General features: G+C 45.2%; 1 protein-coding gene across 3 annotated transcripts in view; it reads left to right on the top strand.

The window, feature by feature from the left end:
* Positions 1–19561, top strand: part of LOC141052486 (stimulated by retinoic acid gene 6 protein-like) — a 664959-nt gene that overhangs the window by 604636 nt on the left and 40762 nt on the right. For all 3 annotated transcript variants that reach the window (XM_073549742.1, XM_073549741.1, XM_073549743.1), the window contains 2 exons: positions 10239–10402; positions 19077–19223. In XM_073549742.1, coding sequence (XP_073405843.1) covers positions 10239–10402; positions 19077–19223 — 311 coding nt within the window. The remainder of the gene's footprint in view (positions 1–10238; positions 10403–19076; positions 19224–19561) is intronic.

The raw sequence follows: 19561 nt of genomic DNA, 5'->3' as shown, positions 1-19561 counted from the left end.
AAAGGATTGAAGTCACCACATAAACGTATGATGATATTGAGGCACCTCAAAAGATTGAAAGTGGATATAGCATTATTACAGGAGACTCATCTACCCCAGGGAGATTTCTTTCGTATGCAAAAACTATGGGTGGGAAAAGTAGTTGGGTCAGGCTCCATGGGACGCAAGGCAGGGGTGATGATTTTGATCAACAAAAATTTTAACCACACGATAGTGTCTCAGACTAATGACGAGGAAGGGAGGTATATCTACATCAAGCTTTCAAGTCCACAGGGAGAATTTGGTATACATAACATATATGCCCCCAATAATGAACAAACTTCTTTTTTTAACTTCATCACTCAGGAATTGGAAAAGGATACGGAACTCAAAAGGGTGGTTGGAGGGGATTTTAATGCGGTGGTATCAAGGGGGGAAGACAAGAGATATAGTAGGGATGATGGTAGGCCGATTAGAGAGGTAAAAGGTTTAATGGCCAAGCTTTTGGAGGACACAAATTTGAAAGATAGCTGGAGATTGCATCATCCAAATGACCGGGAGTACACTCACTATTCACATCCTCATGAAGCGTGGTCCAGGATTGACTACATTTTGGTTGACCAACTTTTGATGCATAGGGTTAGGGATGTGGTTATTGAGGATATGGTGATATCGGATCATAGCCCAGTGCTTTTAGACATCACTGATACAATACAGAGGGGGACAGATTATCTGTGGAGGTTTCCGTCGTTTTTGCTTAGAAACAAGGAATTTGCCAAAACTCTGATCGAATGGTGGGATGATTATAGCAGTACTAATAGTGAACATGCGGCGGATGTAATGTTGTTCTGGGAAACTGCAAAAACAGTACTGAGAGGTAGATTGATGGGACATGTAGCTAAACTTAGAAAGCATACTCATAAACAATACCAAAACGCAAGCGAGGCCCTCAGAGAGAAATACGCGGGGTACTTAGCAAATAAGACACAAAGTGCGAAAGAGGAGTGGAAGGCAGCGAGACAGGAATTTCACTCTTGGGTGGGGAAAAGAGAGGACCTGATACGATCACAACAGGAAGTTGATCTACACAAATTTGGCAATAAAGCGGGGAAATTATTGGCCAATCTGGCGAAAGGACGACGACCAATGACCTTGATAACTAATATGACTAGACCGGACGGGAGCAAATCCTCAAACCCAAAGGAGATTACAGAGATTTTGGGGAAGTACTATGCGAATTTATATAGCAGGGGGGAAGAGACGGGAGACAGGGGAAGTGATCTGTTGGGAAAAATAAAACTTTCGCAAATAAATTCGGAAGAGCTGTCTAGATTGAACGCGGAAATAACAATAGAGGAAGTACAGTCGGTAATAAGGGATTTGAATATACACAAGGCACCGGGACCTGACGGGTTCAATGGGGAATTTTATAAAGAAATGGGAGAGCAGATAGCGCCGGTTTTGACTAGAATGTACAATAAAATACTGGGAGGATGTGGAATTTCGGGACATCTCAACACTGCGTACATAAAATTGATACCCAAGGGTGATAAGAATCTAGACAATCCAGCAAACTATAGGCCAATTTCATTAATAAATCAGGATCTTAAAATCTTGGCCAAATTGATGGCCAATAGGTTGGCGGAGATAATACCAAATTTAATTTCACCGGCACAATCGGGGTTTGTTAAAGGGAGGGCAGCGGTGACAAATGTGCGGAGGGCCATGTTGGTAATGGATGCTATTAGACACAGGGATCTTCGAAAGGAGGAATGTCCAGCCATGGTCACGCTTGATGCTGAAAAAGCGTTCGACAGCGTGGGGTGGACATGGTTGGAGACGGTACTCGACAATATGGGGATAGAGGGAGCCTTTCGTACGTTTATAGGAGTATTATACGCGAATCCTCAGGCGAGGGTGGCAACGCCCGGGTTCCTGTCGCAGTCTTTCCCTTTGAACAAAGGGACTAGACAGGGATGTCCATTGTCACCCCTTCTGTTTAACCTTGCCATTGAGCCATTGTCTCGACTGTTAAATGAAGGAGATTGTTTCGAAGGCATTAGTGTTGGGAAGGAACGATTGCACTCAGCGCTATTTGCGGATGATATTATATTATTCATGAACAATCCTCAGAGGGACCTACCGAAAGTGATAAAACAGATAGAGGAGTTTGGGAGCTTGTCAGGTTTTAAATTGAACAGAACAAAGTGTGAAATACTATTTCTCTGTGGGCAAAGGATGCCACTAATGGTAGCAGATGGAACAAGGGGGGAAATCTGTGGGATACCAATAGCAAAGTCACATCTTAAATATCTAGGAATACAGATGGGATGTACGTCAGCATCGATATATGACTTAAACTACAAACCTTTGATACAGAAAATAGAACGGGAATTGAAGTTGTGGGAAGGGCTACCGTTATCTCTGCTAGGTAGAAATCATCTCTTGAAAATGATGTGCTTTCCAAAGTTACTCTACACAATGCAGACCATCCCCATGTTGTTGAAACATACAGACATAAATAGATTGAATAAAGCATTTTCGACATTCCTATGGAGGGGGAAAAGATCGAGAATTAAAATGGAAAAATTGATGCAATCTTTGGAACAAGGAGGCATTAAACTGCCAAATATTAGAGGGTATAATTTGGCATGCCTGATGAGACATGCCATAGACTGGTTGAGGAAGACAAATGGGCATTCTGACATACGTTTGGAGAGTGAGTTTTGTAAACCCTGGGATTTAGGGGCACTATTACACACGTCATTGGCCAACATACCAAGGAACATTAAACACTCACTGGTATGTAGAGATACGGTGATGGCCTGGAAGGCAGTGAGGAAAAAATTCAAGTTGTCTTGGAGAATATCCAAGCATCTTGATATATGGAGGTTCCCAGATTTCCCAGCGGGAAGAGACAACAAATTATTTTCAGAATGGAAGAACAAGGGGATAAAAAGGGTGACAGATCTAATACATGAGGTGGAGAATAGATGGCTGACATACCAGGAAATCGTGACAAAATATGGGCTATCCACATTTCAATTCCTCCAATACAAACAGATAGAAAAGGGGCTAATGTCACAACTGAGGGATGTTAGAATGGAACAGGTGACGAATGACTTGGACAGAATTATTATGAAAGACCGACATGAGAATTCTATCTCCGCATTATATAAAGCTTTGAGGGAGGTTTTGATTCCAATCTGCCCAGAACAAGTCTGGAGAGCATGGGCAAGACAACTGGGTGACTCTGAAGCAGGGGAGAAGATATTACAGGGGTGGATGAAGATGAGGAAGGAGGTGATTAATGAAGGTTGGAGGGACACTCAATATAGACTGATGCATAGAGCAATTTATGGTTTTAACATCCCAAATACACAACAGATAAACAGAGTGACTCAGTGCCCCAAATGTAAATTGCCAAAAACAGACCTGTTCCATGGGATCTGGCAATGCCCAGAGAGCCAGAAATTCTGGAAAGGATTACAATTATTTATGCAAAAAGTGGGGAGTGTGGAAATTGAAATGGATCCATTGCTGTGGATCTTTCATTATAGGAACAAGGGACAGGTAGTAAGAGGAGGAGAGGAACAGAGGCCCAAATTACCAAAATTGTTTCATGGGGTGGCTATGATAGGTAAGAGGGCTCTACTGTCCAAATGGCTTGAGGGAAGTGTGCCGTTGATGGAAGAGGTGATGGGACAGATTAAATCTTTACTCAGAATCGAACAGCTGGAGGCGGAAAGGAACAAGGAGGGTCTGACGGGTAAATTCTTTAAAAAATGGAGGCTTTTCATAGTAAGACAATGTGATGAAGAGGAAATAAGGAGAATAGTAAGGCCCTTTAAATATACTGAATGGTACCTACTGGAAGACATCCAAAACAATTTGGGGAATCTGAAGTTGGCTAATGAAGGTGAGGTGTAAGGTCCTGGTAGGGACAGGAGTTAAAAAGGATAAATGTGTGGTGATATTTTACAGAGGTGATGCTTGCAATCTGTGTTTTACAAGTGGTCTAGACATAACATGTGTGCGAAGTTGCTAGGGGAGACCATTGAAAATGTAAGAGGAAGAGGGTTTGTTTAAGGGAGGGTAGGAAGGGAGGATGATAGGCTGAGTTATTGTCTGTTTATTGGAAAAATGACTTGTCATGTGAAATGAAGCAATGTCTATGAAAAATTTGAAAATTTGAAATAAAATTTGTGTTTAAAAAAAAAAAAGGGACGAAAAGCCTAAGCCCAACAAATTGAATCCTCAAACGCAAGGGAAAAACATGAGATATGGAGGCCCCTCTAAACACCTCAAAGTGGCCTCTTCTGTGAATGTAACTAATTCACAAGTCTCAGATACCCATGATAAAACCTTAGGGGATCTTTCCATCTCATCCAAAAGAAAGGAACCTGGAGACTGGGGACAAAAATTCTCCTCTTCCTATGAATGCTCAGGCGAGGATGACTATTACAGTGACTCCTCCCCTAATGCCAACCCAGTAAAAAATAATTTCAAAAAGGTCGCACATCCCACCTCAATTGGAGATAAGCAAGTTTCCCCAATCCCGGCTCGAGATATCCCTAATTCTGGCGAAGCTAACATAGAGTCATACATGTTGGATCTCGCGAATAAAATTAATGACAATATGAAATTGAATTTCGAAAATCAGGCTAAATTACTTCAAACAACTTTCCATCAGATTAATAAAAAAAATTCGGACCATGATAAAAGAATAGTCGCGGTCGAAATCAAAGCAGAAAAAAAATCCAGTGATATTCAAGAATTGACCACAAAAATCCGTAAGCTAAAGGCCGAAATAGTGGACCTCAAAGACAGGGACCGCAGGAATTATTATTATTTATTTATATAGCGCCATTAATTCCATGGTGCTGTACATGAGAAGGGGAGTTACATACAAAGTTATAGATATCGTTAACAGTAAACAAATTTACAATGACAGACTGGTACAGAGGGGAGGGGACCCTGTCCTTAAATTCTACAGGATAGTGGGGAAGAGACAGGAGGTCAGGGGTAGAGCAGCTCTGGTGGTGATGAGGCGGCAGCTCAGGCGGTGGTGAGGCGGCAGAATGGTCATTGCAGGCTGTAAGCTTTCCTGAAAAGAAAGGTTCCGTTTGAAGGATCCAAGGGTGGTGGATAATCGGACGTGTTGAGGCATGGCATTCCAGAGTATAGGGGATATTTGGGAGAAATCTTGGAGGCGGTTAAGTGTGGAGAAGAGTAGGAGGTCTTGGGAGGATCGAAGATTACGTGAGGGAAGATATTGGGAGATTAGTTTAGAGATATAGGGAGGGGAAAGGTTGTGGATGGCTTTGTAGGTCAGTGTTAGTAGTTTGAACTGGATTCATTGGGGAATTGGGAGTCAATGGAGGGATTTGGAGAGGGGGAAGACAAGGGAGTAGCGAGGAGAGAGGTGGATTAGTGTGGCAGCAGAATTGAGGACAGACTGGAGTGGTGCAAGAAAGTTAGCAGGGAGGCCACAGAGGAGAGCGTTGCAGTAGTCAAGGCAGGAGATGATGAGAGATTGGACGTGTGGTTTGAAGGACAGGGCAGAGTCGAGAGTTATTCCGAGGCAGTGGATTTCACGTACGGATTTTCAGTGGATTTCACGTACTGGAGAGAGCGTGATGCCGTTTACCATAATAGATAGATCGGGTAGGGAAGATACGTGAGATGGAGGAAAGATAATGAGTTCAGTTTTGTCTACGTTGAGTTTCAGGAAGCAAGAGGTGAAAAAGGAGGATATGGCTGATAGACACTCCGGGATTCTGGACAGCAGAGAGGTGACATCTGGGCCAGAGAAGCAGATCTGAGTGTCATCTGCATACAGGTGGTACTGGAAGCCATGGGACTTTATGAGTTGTCATAGGCCAAGAGTATAGATGGAAAAAAGTAGGGGCCCCAGGACAGAGCCTTGGGGGACTCCAACAGAGAGGGGGCGGGATGAGGAGGTAGTGTGGGAGTGGGAAACGCTGAATGTGCGGTCAGAAAGGTATGAGGAAATCCAGGACAGGGCAAGGTTGTTGATGCCAAGGGAAGAAAGAATCTGTAGCAGTAGGCAGTGGTCAACTGTGTCAAAGGCAGAGGACAGGTCAAGAAGGAGGAGGATGGAGAACTGTCTGTTAGCTTTGGCTGTGAGTAAGTCATTAGTAATTTTGGTCAGGGCAGTTTCAGTGGAGTGGTGGGGGCGGAAGCCAGATTGCAGGATGTCAAGGAGGGAGTTAGATGAGAGGTGGGAGGAAAGTTGGGCCTGGACATGCTGTTCAAGGAGTTTGGAAGCAAACGGGAGCAGTGATATGGGGTGATAGCTGGGCATAGCAGCTGAGTCAAGGTTTGATTTTTTTGAGGATGTGATGCTGCATACATTATAATGGCCTCATGTGATGCTGCATACAGTATAATGGCCCCATGTGATGCTGCATACAATATAATGGCCCCACATGATGCTGCATACAATTTAATGGCCCCACATGATGTTGCATAAGTGTAAAGGCCCCACATTATGCTGCATACAGTATAATGGCCCCATGTGATGCTACATACAGTTTAATGGCCCCACATAATGCTGCATACAATTTAATGGCCCCACGTGATGCTGCATACAGTGTAAAGGCCCCATGTGATGCTGCATACAGTGTAATGGCCCCACATTATGCTGCATGCAGTATAATAGCCCCATGTGATGCTGCATACAGTGTAATGACCCCATGTGATGCTGCATATAGTATAATGGCCCCATGTGATGCTGCATATAGTGTAATGGCCCATGTGATGCTGCATACAGTATAATGGCCTCACGTGATGCTGCATACAGAATAATGGCCCTATGTGATGCTGCATACAGAATAATGGCCCTATGTGATGCTGCATACAGTATAATGGCCTCATGTGATGCTGCATACAGTATAATGGCCTCATGTGATGCTGCATACAGTATAATGGCCCCATGTGATGCTGCATACAATATAATGGCCCCACATGATGCTTCATACAGTATAATGGCCCCATGTGATGCTACATACAGTTTAGTGGTCCCACATGATGCTGCATACAATTTATTGGCCCCACGTGATGTTGCATACAGTGTAAAGGCCCCACATTATGCTGCATACAGTATAATGGCCCCATGTGATGCTACATACAGTTTAATGGCCCCACATGATGCTGCAAACAATTTAATGGCCCCATGTGATGCTGCATTCAGTGTAATGGCCCCACATTATGCTGCATACAGTATAATGGCCCCATGTGATGCTGCATACAGTGTAATGGCCCCATGTGATGCTGCATACAGTATAATGCCCCATGTGATACTGCATACAGTATAATGACCCCATGAGATGCTGCATATAGTGTAATGGCTCATGTGATGCTGCATACAGTATAATGGCCTCACGTGATGCTGCATACAGAATAATGGCCCTATGTGATGCTGCATACAGTATAATGGCCCCATGTGATGCTGCATACAGTATAATGGCCCCACATGATGCTGCCAACAGTGTAATGGCCCCATGTGATGCTACATACAGTGTAATGACTGCAGAAAAAAATTACTCACCTCTGCCCGTTCCAACGCTGATCTGGTGTCTTCATATATCAGTCCTACTTGTGGAAACGCACGCCATCTCGGCAGTGGCACCACTGCCACTCTCCTCAGCCCGCGCACCATCCTCATCCTCGGCCCGCGCGAGATCCCCGTCCTCAACACATGCGCAAACTGATGGGAGAGTTAGGAGCAGAGGAGAGTGGCCGCGGCGCAGGCGCAAGTGGTGACGAGGGAGATTACGAGCGGGCTGACGACAGTGGTGGGGGTGCTAGTTTTGAGGAGATGGCGCACGTGTTCACTGAGAGGGCTCTGCGTGCCCCCTCTGGCAGGCGTGCCATAGGTTCGCCACCACTGCCCTAGAAGGTCTGAGTAGCACATTCCTTAAATGATGTAGAACAACGTAAATTCATGCAACACATTCGTTCCTGCTTTTGTGTGTGCCAAGGGTTGTGATATATTTGTATTCATAAACTCTTGTGTCTCCCTGGGATTTTAAGTTACCTTTCAATACTACTAAGAATGTGTAAGGGTACCGCTACATTTAGCGATGCACCAGCGATCCCGACAACGATCCGACCCGGTCAGGATCGCTGGTGCATCGCTAAATGGTTGCTAGTGAGCTGCCAAACAGGCAGATCTAACCAGCGATGCAGCAGTGGTCGGGGTACGTCACTTACCTGTCACACGCAGCAAGGGTGAAGTCTTCCGCCCGCATCCATGGAGTCGCTTGTCGGCGCCAGCAGGAAGCCGACGACAAGAAATGGACCAGGCCGATCTTGCGCGATCAGTGATATCCAGCAGGGAGCCGGGTCGGAGGTAAGTGTCACTTGTAGCGAGATCGCTACCGATATCGCTGTTGCGTCACAAAATCGGTGACGCTTTAGCGATATCGCTAGCGATCTCGCTATGTGTGAAGGGTGCTTAACTCAGACCTCGTGGGAACATCAGAAACATGGAGCAAACCACAATCCATGCATCAATTCACTTATCTTATTTACTGCACTTTTCCATATCTTATTGTGAATAAATATGTGACTCTTCAGATATTGTGTTAATCTGTGCCTAATGAGTAGTCTTAATAGCTTGTCTTAATTTTGGCTCTCCTTTGTGGAAATAATAGCAATCAAAATATTTGGCACCTAATGAGTTAATTTTTGCCAAGTCCAAGTGGGCATTATCACATAATTTATACTGGGGACTGTACTTCTTCCACCTATTTGATGTTGACCAATCAAAAGCAGGGGGAAATAGAACACACATCACAACGGCTCAGAACAGGCTACTCTTCAATAAGGCATATAGTGACTGCCTGATCTCATTGCACAGTGATTACAAGTAGACATAAGTGTGATTACTGCCAACATTGAGCTTTGATCTCTTTGCAGTCCCTGTGTGAGGAGGTGCTGTACAGCAGAGTTTATCTGTGTCACATTACAACTTCGTTTATGCACTCTCCTCTCATAGCAGTGTGACCTCTGCTATATTTACCCTTCCCCAATACTGCCTATCAAAAGATGAGATAACAATATTGAAGTGGGAGAGTGTGCCCAAACAACATTTACAAGTGCGTTGGTTTTTCCAGCAGAAATGTTAATTTTTAGTTATTGTTATGTAAATAGTTATAGGGTATCGATCTCCAAGTTTCGAGGTTGACGTTATGCGATCCAGTAAATGTATACTGAGATAACAAGTTACAATGTGTAGTTTAGATGTATGTGAAATATATAACCACAATGTAACATTGCTGGACAGTTAATGACCAGACATGGAAATGAACACTACTAATTCATACATTGTTTCTTTTAAATTTGTAAACCAGTGTAATAACAAAGTGTACTCCTGTTTATGGACAAGGGAAATGTGTTTGTTCTTATTTATATTTTCAATAAATGGAGTTAAAAAAAAAAGATAATGGTGTCAGTAATCACATTTACTGTATGTTCATTTGTCAGCCATCTTGGCTAGCTCATCTATAAACAGGAGTGCTTGTTTGGAGAGTGCTCCTGTGTTTTATCCAGGCTCGGACTGGCACATAGGCTAGCAGGGGAATCCCCCCAGTGGGCCCCTGTGCAAATCTGGGCCCCCAATCCCACTGTATGGGCAGTACTTGGCATAATTCACTTGATTCATTCTGTACAGAAAAAAAAGCAGCATCTCATTCATCATTCATTAACCAAACTACCCAGTTTATTATTATTATTATTATTATTATTATTATTATTATTATATAGAGATATAGGTAAATTTGTTAATGAAGGCGGTGTAATATTTGCATCCAGGTGGAAAGTGGGCCCCCAAAGTCAATGTTACAGGTGGGCCCTTGGCACCCCAGTCTGACACTGGTCCTGTCTATACAAACAGGATCATTTTTGGATGTTTCATGCTCTCCAATGAATACTGTATAACTGTTTTGTGTTCCAGTCTTTGCAATTTGTTTAAATCAAGATTATATAAGTCATGATCGTCTCTTTGGGAAGGTTTGTATTTTTGAGCATGCGTCTTTCCTTTAGAAAATGAAACACAAAAACATGTCAATTCGTGATAAAACAAAATTCATTTTTAACCTGCTTTTTTGTACTTAAGTATGCAAAAAATGTTTTGAAATTGAGGTAAAAAAAAATCAATTAAAATGCTTATTGAATGTTGAATGATTTACTTGATCTTTTTTCTCTAATCTTTGCTCTTTTATTCTTTTTAGGAAGGCATTTCATAATTTTAATTACTTTTTCTTCTTCTACAATGTGATTCTTGGTTTGGGAGCCTGCCTTCTTAGACTTTTTTCTGGTCTGATTTTGGGAAGTTGGTTAATTGCAAGGATTGATCGGACAATATTACAACGCGGATATGAGTCTGCAGATATGGGTAAGAAAGTTTCTATGGGCAATTTGCCTATACTAGTTTGTTATATTCAAAACATAGTCCTTATATTTCATCAATATAAAGCTGTCAGACCAATATTGATTCAATTCCTAATTCTTTCCTATCAATCCCTAGAGTTGTTAAATTTGTAATATCACGTTCCCACTTTCTTTTATCCCTTTTCTCATGTAAATTTCTAAATGGTTAACTCTTTAGCTTCCATACCACAGCTGTGTTGAATGCATCATTTCCAATGTTCTCAAGGGAAGGGATCATTTAAAACTGCCACCTATAATATTGTCAGCCTCTCTGATTCCCTAAACAGCCAAATACCCTGACTCCCTACTAGTGTTGAGTGATACCTTCCGATATCGGGAAATATCGGATCGGATTGGATCGGACCGATACCCAAAAAGTATCGGATATCGCCGATTCCGATACCGGAAACCAATGCAAGTCAATGGGACAGAAATATCGGAATTAAAATAAACCCTTTCTTTCCTTGTAGGTTAATTCTACATGAAGGAAAACAACTAAGAATAATGTAGAATGTATTGGGGGAGGTGGAGGAGACATTAAAGTCATAGAGGTTTAGCCCAATCAAATGGAATAGCAGGAATACACTTTTTTAAGACGTTCAGAGTTACAAAGATATTGACTATGTTAACCTCTTTTATATTTTATCAGATATGTATGTTTCACTACTTCCATGTTCTTCACCTTCTTTTTTACTTCTCCCACACTTTCTCCTTCATGATCCTCAGCAGCAGCAGCATCTTTTTCATCAACTTCTTCTTCACCTTATTTATCTTCTTCTTCTTCACCTTCTTCCTATTATTCTTTTTTTTTACATTCTTCATATTCTTCTTATTCAACTATTATTCTTCATATTCTACTTCTTCATCTTCTTCCTATGCTGCTTCTTCTTCATCATATTCTTATTTGTGACAGGCATTCCTGTAGTTGTTATCTATAAAAGTTTACACCTTCCGTTCTGCCTGTCACAAAAGTCACAGGCATTTTCTAGGGGCACCACGAGGAGGAACGGACTCACCCCCATACACTGCTTAGTCTTTTTCCACTTATAATTTAGATAATATCTTTTGCTCTGATTTTTAGTCTTATGCTTAATGTTCTTCTGCTTTTTGTTCTTCTGCTTTTTGTTCTTCTGCTTCTTGGTCTTCTGTCTCTCGTTGTTCTGTATCTTGGTGGTTGTCTTCATGTTCTTTGTCCTCTTGGTCATCTTTTTCAGGGTCATCTTTTTGGTCTTCTTTGGGGTGGTCTTCAGGGTCGTCGTCTTCAGGGTCGTCATCTTCGGGGTCGTCGTCTTCTTCAGGGTGGTCTTCAGGGTCGTCGTCTTCAGGGTCATCATCTTCGGAGTCGTCGTCTTCTTCGGGGTGGTCTTCAGGGTCGTCGTCTTCAGGGTCGTCGTCAGGGAGATCCAGAGTGATTACCAAAAGCCATTTCAAAAAGCTTGAACTTGGAAATGTAGCAGAAGGTACAAGAAGGCTGAGGAACTGCCAAGAACCAGCTGACGGTACTGGAACCCGGATGGGTAGCAGAAGGAACAAGAGCCAATGGCACTACCAAGGACCAGCTGATGGTACTGGAACCCGGTTACTAAGCAGGAGGTACCTGTGCCAGAAAGCACTACAAAGGACCAGCAGACATTGCTGGAAATCGGATACCGAGAAGGAGGCACCTAAGCCAAAGGCACTGCCGAGAACCAGCTGACGGTACTGGAACCCGGATGGGTAGCAGAAGCTACAAGAGCCAATGGAACTACCGAGGACCAGCTGACGGTGCTGGAACCTGGAGGGGCAGCAGAAGGAACAAGAGTCAATGGCACTACCGAGGACCAGCTGATGGTACTGGAACCCGGTTACTAAGCAGGAGGTACCTGTGCCAGAAAGCACTACCAAGGACCAGCTGATGTTGCTGGAACTCAGATACCGAGAAGGAGGCACCTAAGCCAAAGGCACTGCCGAGAACCAGCTGATGGTACTGGAACCCGGATGGGTAGCAGAAGGTACCATGAAAAACAAAGTTGCAAGGCCGCGAGCCGGCCGCAGTTACCGAAACCCAGACTCCTACAGGGGGTGCTTGTCCTATTGGCACTACGGAACCAGCCTTTATTGCCAGATCCCACAGCCCACATAGGAAGAACCTAAACTGCAGGCACCATAGAGTCGGCTAACCCGACAGCAACACGACAGGACAACGTTTTGTAGGTAAAGTGACGTTGACACTACCCGGAAACAGCTGGCGTGCTGGAACCAGGCTGGGCAGGAGGGAGTACCCGTGCCAAAGACACTGCCGGGAACTAGCTGGCGGTGCTGGAACCCAGGGTAAATACTACAAACAGAGTGGAGACAGAGGCCTAATTGGAGCAAGTTTAAAATCTGTAGTTGTGTGAGTGTGGACAGAGCAGGAGAAATTGCCGGACACACAGCTGGGGATCTGCTGACATTACTGAACCCCAATAACACTAGAGCATATGTTGACTGTGCAGACGGCACTTCTGAGCAGTAACTGGCGGTGTTGGAGCCCAGGGTCAATAGTACAAACAGAGTGGAGGCAGAGGCCTATTTGGAGCAAGTTTAAAATCTGTAGTTGTGAGAGTGTGGACAGAGCAGGAGAAATTACCGGACACACAGCTGGGGAACTGCTGACATTACTGAACCCCAATAACACTGGAGCATATGTTGACTGTGCAGACGGCACTTCTAATCAGCAACTGGTGGTGTTGGAGCCCAGGGTCAATCAGGGTGTAGGCTGAGGCCTAATTGGAGCAAGTTTAATATCTTGAATAAATGGAAGAAATACCTGCGCAAGTGGAGTTATCCAGAATATGAATCGGACCACAGTCCTGCCTTACTGGTAGCGATGTAGCGAGCACACCAGGATAAACTGTGTGCAGTGGTAGACGTGCCACAGCGGTGTGATTTGGAGATGTGACGCTAAAGAAAAGTCGCCCCAATAGGCGATGTGGTCGGGTAATCTCCAACGCTAACAGCCGCTGGAGATGGAGATGAGTGGCGGCACGCTCCGGCCGAGAGGCGCCGCCAGTATACAGCAGCTGTGGCGTGGAGGGGAGGGGGGGAGGCGGGGAGGCGAGGCTGGGTGACGTCACCGGGGAAGGAAGGGAGTGTGTGCAGGCCAAACTAGAAGCCAACGCGTTTCTAAGGTCTACGGACCTTCTTCGTCAAGGCTGACAGCGTTGGGGCGACTTTTCTTTAGCGTCACATCTCCAAATCACACCGCTGTGGCACGTCTACCACTGCACACAGTTTATCCCGGTGTGCTCGCTACATCGCTACCAGTAAGGCAGGACTGTGGTCCGATTCATATTCTGGATAACTCCACTTGCGCAGGTATTTCTTCCATTTATTCATTTATTTTCTTTGCATTTCTGGGTAAGCACAGACCCAGTATATACCAGCAGCAGGTAATCCCCTATTATCCATAGCGTACAGACCAGCAAGCGCCAGTGTACACTTGTTACCTCATTTAAGTTTAATATCTTATGTAGTGTGAATGTGGAGGGAGCAGGAGACATTGTCGGACACACAGTAGGGGAGCAGCTGACGTTACTAAACCCCACTAACACAGGAGCTAGTGTTTTTCTCTGTGCAGACGGCACTTCTGAGCAGCAACTGGCGGTGTTGGAGCCCAGGGTCAATCAGGGTGTAGGCTGAGGCCTAATTGGAGCAAGTTTAATATCTGATGTAGTGTGAATGTGGAGGGAGCAGGAGACATTGCCAGACACACAGCAGGGGAGCAGCTGGCATTACTGAACCCCACTAACACAGGAGCTAGTGTTTTTCTGTGCAGACGGCATTTCTGAGCAGCACCTGGCGGTGTTGGAGCCCAGGGATTACAGTTCAGGTGGTGGAAACATGAACACAACAGGAGACCTGGATACTGTTGCCAACCAATTATTTAATCTGGAAGAGGACTGGCAAATTCAGGCGAGATCCAGGCCTTGTTCATTTTCAGAAAAGTAAGCCAGTCAATGTCATCGGAGGATAGTCGCATGCAACGGTCTGTTAGTACACCACCTGCAGCACTAAAGACGCATTCCGATAATACACTAGCAGCAGGGCAAGCCAGCACCTCCAATGCATACTGGCTAAGCTCTGGCCATGTATCCAGCTTAGAGACCCAAAACTTGAAGTGGGAAGAGCCATCTGGGAGTAAACTGACAGGGCAAGACATGTAGTCTGTCACCATCTGACGGAAACATTGCCTCCTGCTGACTGGAGCCATCTGGGATGGTGTAGACATTTGTGGCGGGGACACAAAACTTTGCCACATTTGGGCCATACTGGTCTTGCCTTGTGCTGAGGTGCTGCTTCTGCTCCCTCTTTGTGCAGAGCTTCCTCCACTGCCTCGACGCACAGAGCTGCTTTGTAAAGCACTAGCAGCACTGCTCTTGGGTGGAATGGAGAACATGATGGAATGCACCAGTGTGTCTTGGTACTCCCGCATTTTACGCTCCCGGTTCAACGGTGTTATGAGGCTTTGTAAGTTGTCCCGGTAGCGAGGGTCTAGGAGGGTGTACACCCAATAATCAGCCGTGTTGAGAATGTGGGCGATGCGGCGGTCGTTTCTCAGGCACTGCAGCTTGAAATCAACCATGTGCTGCAGACTCCCAACTGCCCAAGAAACGCTGTCCCCTGCTTGAGGCGTCATCTCTGCCTGCTCTCCATCACCCCACCCTCGCTCTACATACTGACTACTAGAGCATTGTGTACCTCACTCCTCTGGAGAGATGTCTTCCTCCTCCATTGACTCCTCCTCGCAAAGTGTCCCCAGCCTAGGCCTTTGTGAGGAACCATGTTGCGCAGACTGTCCAGAAGCAGATGGCATTTGTGACTCCTCATCCTCCACCTCTTCCAAAACCTCCTCCCTTAGTGCTTGCAGTGTTTTTTGAAGCAGGCAGATAAGGGGGACAGTCATGCTGACTAGTGCATCATCTGCACTCGCCATCCGCGTGGAATCATCGAAGGCACGCAAAACGTGGCAGATGTCCTTCATAGAGGCCCACTCAGTCGTGGTGAAGTGTGACCGGCGCGCAGTGCGACTTGTTTGCGCCTGATGCATCTGGTAATCCATTACTGCTGCCTGCTGTTCACACAACCGCTCCAACATATGTAACGTTGAATTCCACCTGGTGGGTAGGTCACATATGATGCGATGTTCCGGAAGGCAGAATCGGCGCTGCAGAGCTGCAATGTGCGATCTTACCTTGCTGGAATGCCGCAAGTGAGCGCACTCTATGCAGATCTTGTGCAGCAGTGCATCAAGATTTGGATAGTCCTTCAAAAAACTCTGCATGACCAAGTTGAGCACATGTGCCAGACATGGGATGTGAGTGAGGTTGCCTAGGCCCAGAGCTGCCACCAGATTTCGGCCATTGTCACACACTACCAAGCCTGGCTGGAGATTCGCTGGCACAAACCACACGTCGCTCTCCTGCTTGATGGCATTCCAGAGCTCCTGCGCTGTGTGGCTTCGATTCCCCAAAGAAATTAATTTCAGTACAGCCTGTTGACGTTTGGCCACGGCTGTGCTCATATCGGTCGTAACAGGTAAGCGTTCACGGATCCATGTGGATGTAGACCGTGACGGCTCCTGCAGCGCTGATTCAGAGGAACTGAAGTATGAGGAGGAGTCAATGTGTACAGACTGGATTCCTGCAATCCTTGGAGTTGGCAGAAAACATACAGCGCCACTCTCAAGATCTATACCCGGCTCCACAACATTTACCCAATGGGCAGTGAGGGAAAGGTATCGTCCCTGTCCATGGTTACTGGTCCACGCATCGGTGGTCAGGTGGACCTTGCTACTAACGGTGTTTAGTAGTGCATGTTTAATTTTTTCCTCCACATGCTTTTGCAGGGCACGGACGGCTTGCCTGCTGAAATAAAAGTGGCTGGGCACGTTGTATTGTGGGACTGCCAATGCCATGAAGTTACGGAAAGGTGTCAGTCTCCACCAGCCTGAATGAGAGCATTTCAAGGGACAGTAGTTTTGCAATGCCAGCATTCAGAGCCTGTGCTCGGGGATGGCTTGCCGTGTATGGCCGCCTTTTCTCCCATGCCTGTGCTGCCAATGGCTGTAGAGTGGCCTGGGAGTGTGAGGATGACAGGGAACGTGGTGCTGTGGGTGGAATGACACTGTGTCTCTGTACAACAGTACCAGAGGTTCTTCCATGGCGATCCTGTGAGGAAGCCGAACCAGCTGTGTGTGAGCTGGAGGAAGAGGCTACAACACGAGCTGAAGAGGTTGTTAGGTGGTGCTGTAGGTTGGCCTACGTCTTCAGTGTGTCTTTCTAACTCCACCACGTGCTTGGTCCGCACATGTTTCCACATATTTGTGGTATTGAGGTTGCTGACACTTTTCCCTCTTTTGACTTTCTGATTACACAGCTTGCATTTGACAAAGCAAATGTCATCTGCAACTGTGTTAAAAAAGGACCACGCACTGCAAGTCCTGGGAGTGCCCGTTTTGGGTTTTGGAAGAGGAATGCTCCTAATGGGTGCCAAAGTGGAGGCTACAGGCAACCAAGTCTGCCCCCTCCCTCTCCCTCCTGTTTTGGCCGTTCGAGGAATCTCTTCCTCAGAGCTGCTCCCACCACCTTCCTGTACCTCACGTCATGATGGGTCAAGGACCTCATCATCTACACTACCCTCTTCAAACACCTGCTTCTCCTGCGTAGTCTTGCCAGCACAGTACGCACCAGAAAGTGGCACCTAAGTCTCATCATCAGATGCGTACTGAGGTGTGCTGACCATAGGCACTGGCCCACCCGCCTCTTCAAATTCAGAGAGACAAAGCAGTTGTGCATCACTGCATACTCCCTCTTCTTCACATTCTAGAATGCTGCTTGGCTGGCCCCCTCTTTCCAAGCCAAGAGATTCAGAGAACAGAAGTAGAGATGGCTCCTGTCCAGGGCTCTCTGACTGCCTGGGCAATTTGGCAGGTGGTGAAGAGACAGATGGTTGCTCTTCAGTGCTCTGGACCTGAGAGGATGTGGAAGTAATTGAAGTCGATGCGTTAGCTGCCATCCATCCGACAACGGCTTCAATATGTTCGTCCCGCAGCAGTGGGGTACGGCGAGGTCCTACAAAGCTGCGCATAAAGGACTGTTCCCTGGTAAAACTGGGAGATGCTGAGTCACTGGTTCCCGCAGCAGGCACAGAATCCCCACGTCCTCTCACTGCTGAAACTTCACGCCCACGACCACGTGCTTTACTCTCTGCCTTCTTCATCTTGGTAGACTGATAAAGATAGGCAGAAAAGTACTAAGGGCTTAGTGTGCTTATTCCTGAACAGCTGCTAACAGGTATAAGAAACACTAATTTTATAAAGTGTGGACTACACTTTAATTAGAGCTAATGTGGCCTACACAACTGTAAAGTGGAGTGTTTGGTGAACTTTATTTACGTGTTTTTTTTCACACAAAAAAAAGTATGTGACCAAAGATGTGAAAGCGATAGTATCACAAACTTTTTGTAGCTATTACAATGCAGGAAGGTAACCTACAATGCAATAGATGAGGCTACAAAAAATAGGCTAAAACTAATCGGGCTGGGGCAGCAGGGCACAAGCCAGCAGAAAGGCTCCTCTATCTACTCCTATATAGTGTTTGCAACCAATCTAGCTGGATACGGATGGAAGCACACTAATAGAAGAAATTCAGGAAAATAAGCAACACTACAGCAAAAAAGGACAATGTATGAGGCAGTGACGCACGCTGAGCTGACTACAACCAGAGGTGTCTGCAGAACACACTACAGTGTGAGCTGCACTCACACACACAGACCTCACAGACAGCCGTGAACAGTGCAGAGAACTGTGCACTAGCACTGAAAGGCTGCAGAAAGGCTCTGCTATCTACTCCTATATAGTGTTTGTAACCAATGTAGATGGATACGGATGGAAGCACACTAATAGGAGAAATCAGGAAAAATGAGTAGCAATAAACCAAAAAAAGACTATGTATGAGGCAGTGACACACGCTGAGCGGACTAGAACCAGAGGTTTCTGCAGAACACACTACAGCATGAGCTGCACTCACACACACAGACCTTACAGACAGCTGTGAACAGCACTGCAAGGCAAAAGAAAGCTTCACACAGCGGTTGCTAAACTAGCCTGGGTAAAGCACAATATAGCAAATCGCTATCTCTAACTGTCCCTCAGAGTCAGAAGAGCAGCGTCCTGTCCCTAACTGAATTCACAGCAGAGTGAACCCAAAATGGCAGCGGCAGCTTTTATAGTGCATCATGACATCATTTCAGCAGCCAATCACAGCCATGCCATTAGTTAACATGCCTACATGCCTAACAGGATGTGCCCACACTTCTTAGGATTCCTCATTGGCTGAATCAAATCAAACTGGCTCATAGCATTATGGGAACTTCTGATTCCGGTATTTGATATGCAAAAAGTATCGGAACTCAGTATCAGAATTCCGATACCGCGAATATCGGCCGATACCCGATATTTGCAGTATCGGAATGCTCAACACTACTTCCTACCTTATCCTTTCACTGGTGATAAGATCCCGAAAAAAAGCACAGAACCCCAAAATTTGGCTAGGTTGATGAAGGTTAATATGTGGCAATGTATAGTTGAATGCTAATAAACCAACTTTGTGTATCTTAAGGCTACAATACATGGATTGGAATGATATTTGTGGACCACTATCATAATAACCCAGTACTTGTGAGTTTTTGCAACATTCTCTTGACAATGAGAGCTGAAAAAAGATTCAAAGAGTTGCCTGCATATTATGGGTTTGGTAATACAGAAGGTAAGACAATAACGCAAACATTTTCTTTTCCTCTAGCTGTTACTGCCTTTACACCGGACCCTGTTTTCACCTTCAATACTGACATCATCATGTTACTTTATGTAGTAATAACTCTAGAATGCTTCTTCCTATCCCAGTGATTTGGAGTTTTCCTTTCAGTAACCCATTGTGCATTATGATAGTCATACATTTTTAGATAGATATGATTTGCATTTATTTCTAAAAATAATCACATTTGCCAAATTTAAAAAAAAATTGATTTATATGCCAGATAGAAAAACACAAAGTAAAACCACAAAAAATAACATATCCCATATGTCTACTTTATAACAGAATCA

Source organism: Dendrobates tinctorius, unplaced genomic scaffold (assembly GCF_039654945.1).
Source record: "Dendrobates tinctorius isolate UK_male_01 unplaced genomic scaffold, ASM3965494v1 ptg000160l, whole genome shotgun sequence".
Classification (NCBI taxonomy): Eukaryota; Metazoa; Chordata; class Amphibia; order Anura; family Dendrobatidae; genus Dendrobates; species Dendrobates tinctorius.
This window is presented reverse-complemented; position numbering and strand designations above follow the sequence as displayed.